This window comes from Penaeus vannamei, chromosome 40, assembly GCF_042767895.1.
Source record: "Penaeus vannamei isolate JL-2024 chromosome 40, ASM4276789v1, whole genome shotgun sequence".
NCBI classification, from domain to species: domain Eukaryota; kingdom Metazoa; phylum Arthropoda; class Malacostraca; order Decapoda; family Penaeidae; genus Penaeus; species Penaeus vannamei.
In genome coordinates this window covers 9,069,238-9,074,237 of record NC_091588.1, presented here as the reverse complement: position 1 = coordinate 9,074,237, position 5,000 = coordinate 9,069,238, and the positions used below count along the sequence as shown (strand labels likewise).

Sequence of the window (5,000 nt, the reverse complement as noted above, 5' to 3'; positions counted from 1 at the left end):
AAAGCTTCGAAAAAATAACCACAGCTAAAAGTCGAAACAAAATTCAAGAAGCATTTTTTCCTAGATTTTCGGCTATAATTAGATATAGAAGGAAATAAGGAGCTTGTAAAATGGAATAGAAGGAGAAAGAGAAAGGCAAGAGAGAGGACGTAGGATGGCTCGAAGCAGATGAAGAAACAGAAGAAACAGACAGAAGGAGAAAGGGGCAGATTGAGGAAAGGAGAAGCGGAAGGGCGATAAAACATTCAGGAGAGAAAAGGGTGAATCGTGACAAGAATAAAGCACTTGCATGAGACTCGGTAAAAAAGGGGGGCCGGCGGAATAAGGAAGAGGCAATGGAAAGAGAGAGAGACAAAAGCAATGCAGGCAGGGAGGATGAGGGAGAAGCAGGCCCAATAAAGGAACAGAAGAGGGAAGAGGCAGAAAGAAGTAGCAAGGGAAGCGATCACGGGAGACAAAATAAAGCGAAGCATTCGGGGAACTGAGAGGAGATGCAGACCCGCTCGCGAAGGAAGCAGACGAAGGGAGAGAGAGAAAAAAATCTAGTAAAAAAGGAAATAGAAGAAGTAAGAGGCAGGAAGAAGTAGCAAGAAAATTGATCACGAGGGACATAATAAAGGCGAAGCGGGCTGGGGAGGCAGAGGCAGGCAGAGAGAGCGGGAGGCAGACAGGGTCCCTTCGCTGGTGCCATGCAATCCTGCCATTAAACAACACAACACCGGGCACACACGCCATCCCTGCCACGGCACACTAAGGCTGTGGAGCAGGGATGACACGTGTATGTGGCAGGGGGAGGGTAGGGCTATGCTGGGCAGGGGGAGACGGCTTAACTTGGCAATTATTGTAATGTTTGTTGTGGGAACTTTAATGGGAATGCTGGTGTAGCTGGGGCTGTTAGGATGCCCCCTGCAGAGTCGCTGGTATTTTTGGTATGAAATTCAACCGAGGCAATTCCAGCCATGACGCACGAGAATAGAGGGAAGTCGTCACTCACCCGAAATATAATGGGAAAACTTACACCAAACCTTCACTTATTTCCACGAAAAGAAATAAAACCTGTAATCTTTAGGCGACGAGGCAATCCAAAGCCAGAGACGCAATAACACTTCGGCCTTTCTATTTGCAGCAACTAAAGCATCCCAACCTCATCAATCTCATCGAGGTGTTCAGGAGGAAGAGGAAACTCCACCTCGTCTTCGAATTCTGCGACCACACCGTCCTCAACGAGCTGGAGAAACACCCCAAAGGGTTGGTGCACGGGAATGTTTTCAGTATATCATATACGTGAATATGTTTGCATTTGTACATAGATTCATACACAAAAAAACAGACATTACATAATACATACATACATATACATAAAAACATACATACATACATGCATGCACACATGCATACATGAATACATACATGCATACGTATATACACAAATACGTACGTGCATACATATGTACAAACCTACATACATACATATACATACATGTATACATACATATACAAATGCATACGTACATGTATATGTACAAACCTACATACAAACATAAACAACATATATACATACATATATATTCATTATGCACACATATATACATATATGAGAGAGAGAGAGAGATAAAGAGACAGAAACAGACAGACAGGCAGACAGACAGAGAGAAAGATATTAACAGGCACACAGACAAACATCCAGAACTGTATGTACGGATCATATTCACATCACTACCCCCCCCCCTTTCCTTCCCGCAGTTGCCCCGAACACAAGACGAAGCGCATCATCTACCAGCTGGTCCAAGCCGTCAAGTTCTGCCACGCCGCCTCCTGCATCCACAGAGACGTCAAGCCAGAGAACATCCTTCTGACCAAGGAAGATGTCGTCAAGCTGTGTGACTTCGGCTTCGCTAGAATGCTCAGTGAGTTCGTGGGGAGAAAGAGGGAGAGAGAGAAAGAGAGAGAGGGAGGGAGGGAAAGAAAAGGATTCGGGAGAGAATGAGGGAGATTGGGAGAGAGGGAGAGAGGGAGAGAGAGAGAGGGAGAGAGAGAGAGAGAGAGAGAGAGAGAGAGAGAGAGAGAGAGAGAGAGAGAGAGAGAGAGAGAGAGAGAGGGGGGGGGAGGGGGGGGAGGAAAGAAAAGGATTCGGGAGAGAATGAGGGAGATTGGGAGAGAGAGGAGTTAGAGCAGAGAGAGAGAGAGAGAGAGAGAGAGAGAGAGAGAGAGAGAGAGAGAGAGAGAGAGAGAGAGAGAGAGAGAGAGAGAGAGAGAGAGAGAGGGAAAGAAAGGGAGTCGGGAGAGAATGGAGCAAAGATTGGGAGAGAGGGAAGAAGGGGAGTGAGGGAGGTTGGGATAGTGGGTAGGGTGAGAGAGAGAGAGAGAGAGAGAGAGAGAGAGAGAGAGAGAGAGAGAGAGAGAGAGAGAGAGAGAGAGAGAGAGAGAGAGAGAGAGAGAGAGAGAGAGAGAGAGAGAGAGAGAGGTAAAGTGGCAGAGGAAGAGGGAGAGGGGAAGGGGAGGAGAAAGAAGAGGAGAATGGAGGGAGGGGAAGGAAGAAAAATAGGAGAGGGAGGTAAAAGAGAAGTGGGGGAGGAAGGAAAAAAGAGGGAGAAGGAGATAAAGGGAAAGAGAAGAGGCAAAAGGAGGAAGAGGGAGAGAATGAGAGAGAATAGGAGAGAGGAAAAGGTAGAAAGAGGGAAAGAGAGGTAGTGGGGAGAGATAGAGGGAGGTTGGGCGAGTGGGTAGGGTGAGAGAGAGAGAGAAAGAGGTAAAGTGGCAGAGGAAGAGGTAGGAGGGAGAGGGGAAGGGGAGGGGGAAGAAGGTGAGAAGAGAGGGAGGGTAAAGAAAAAAAAGAGGGAGAGGGAGAGGAAGAATGAGCTGGAGAAGTGGATGGGAGGAAAAGAGAGTTAAAACAGGGAAAGAAAATGAAAATGCAGGGAGAGAAGGAGAGGCAGAAGAGATAGAGAAAGGGAAGGAGTCAGGAGAGAATGAGAGAGAACGACAGACAAACGAAAAAAGGGATAGATAGAAAAGGAGAGGCAGAGGTAGAGGGAAGGAAAGAAGAAGCGAGGAAACCGGAGAGAATGGAAGGAATGGCGAGAGAGTAAATAAGTGCGAAAAGGGGAGGGAGATTGAGAGAAAAGGAGAGGGAGAGAAGAAGACGGAGAGAAAAGGGAGAGAAAATGAGAAGAGGAGATGAAAAGGGAGAAAAAGAAGACGGAGAGAAAGGGAAGGAAAGAAAAATAGGGAGAGGGAGAGAGAGGGAAGACATGACATGGAGAAAGGGGAGGGAAAAGGAAAAGAGGAGGGAGAGGGAGAGAAGAAGACGGAGAGAAAGGGAGAAAATGAAAAGAGGAGAGGGAGAGAAGAAGACGGAGAGAAAGGGAGGTAAAAGAAAACGAGGAGATAGAGAGGGGAAAAGACCTGGAGAAAGGGAGAGAAAAGGAAAAAAGTAGAGGGAGAGGGAGGAAGAAGCAAAAGGAGAGAAGAGGTCCACAGAGCTTTGTTTTTTTAGAAATACATATTATTTAGTCTTTCATTTATGTCATTCTCTGATTAAGTATGGATTTTATTTTATTATTAATATTATTATTTACTTTCATCGAATAATATTTATTGTTTTGCATATCAAATGATTCGTTGTTCTTATATTGTTATTTTATATAAAAAATGCTGCTGATAATAATGATAATGATAACAATAAGAGTATTAATAATAATAATAATGATAATAATAATAATAATAATAATAATAATAATAATAATGATAATAATAATAAAGTGCTGATTCTACTGATGCTACTACTACTACTAATGAAAAGGATGATGATGATGATAATAGTATTACTTGTAATAATAATAATAATGGTAATGGTGATAATAATAATTATAATAATAATGATAATGATGATAATAATAGCAATGATGATAGTGATAATGATAATAATAATGGTAATAGCAACCATCATCATTATCATCATGATGATAATGATAATGATGAAAATTATTATAATAATAATAGTAGAAATAATAATAATGTTATTATCATTGTTACTATCACTGGACTGGACGCCGCCTCTGCCTCAACCCCCTTAACCTCCCCCCTCCCCCTCCCCCGCAGGCCCGGGCGAGAACTACACCGACTACGTGGCGACCCGGTGGTACCGCGCCCCCGAGCTCCTGGTGGGGGACACGCAGTACGGGCCCCCGGTGGACGTGTGGGCCATAGGATGCGTTATGGCGGAGCTCGTGCGGGGCGAGGCGCTCTGGCCGGGGAAGTCGGACGTCGATCAGCTGTACCTCATCAGGAAGACTCTAGGTGAGGGGGGAGGGGAGGGAGAGAGGGAGGGGGGAGGGAGAGAGGGAGGGGAAGTGAGAAAGGGAGGGAGGAGGGAGGAGAGGAGAGAGGGAAGGGGGGAGGGAGAAAGGGAGGGGAGGAGGGATGGGAGAAAGGGACGGGGGGAGGGAGAAAGGCAGGGATTGGAGGGGGAAAGCAAAGTGGGGGTGGGGAAGAGGGAGAAAGGGAGAGGGGAGGAAACGGGGTGATTTAGAAATGTAGGGGGGAAATGAGGGAAAAAGGGAGGCGGTAAGTGAGGGAGAAAAGGGGGGAAGAAAAAGAAGGGGAACCTTAAGTAGGTGAGGGAGGGAGCAAGGGGAATAGGTGAGAGAGAGAGGGAGTCACAACGTAATGTAGTGAGGGTTCGGCGTTAGGTGAGGCTGTGAAGAGAGTAGGTGACCGAATTAGAGCATTGGGTTATTAGGTGAAGTGGTTAAGGCATTAGGTGAAGGAGACACGGCGTTAAGTGAGCAGGTGAAGGAGACACGGCGTTAAGTGAGCAGGTGAAGGAGACACGGCGTTAGGTGAACATGTGAAGGAGACACGGCGTTAAGTGAACAGGTGAAGGAGACACGGCGTTAGGTGAACAGGTGAAGGAGACACGGCGTTAGGTGAACAGGTGAAGGAGACACGGCGTTAGGTGAACAGGTGAAGGAGACACGGCGTTAGGTGAACAGGTGAAG

The 5,000-nt window shown here is 46.2% G+C and overlaps 1 protein-coding gene across 4 annotated transcripts in view; it reads left to right on the top strand.

Annotated features, from left to right (window-relative positions):
* The window catches only part of LOC113805416 (cyclin-dependent kinase-like 1), a 142,248-nt gene that overhangs the window by 131,354 nt on the left and 5,894 nt on the right, over nt 1-5,000 (top strand). For all 4 annotated transcript variants that reach the window (XM_070117333.1, XM_027356407.2, XM_070117335.1 and 1 more), the window contains exons 3-5: nt 1,127-1,248; nt 1,744-1,907; nt 4,102-4,299. In XM_070117333.1, coding sequence (XP_069973434.1) covers nt 1,127-1,248; nt 1,744-1,907; nt 4,102-4,299 — 484 coding nt within the window. The remainder of the gene's footprint in view (nt 1-1,126; nt 1,249-1,743; nt 1,908-4,101; nt 4,300-5,000) is intronic.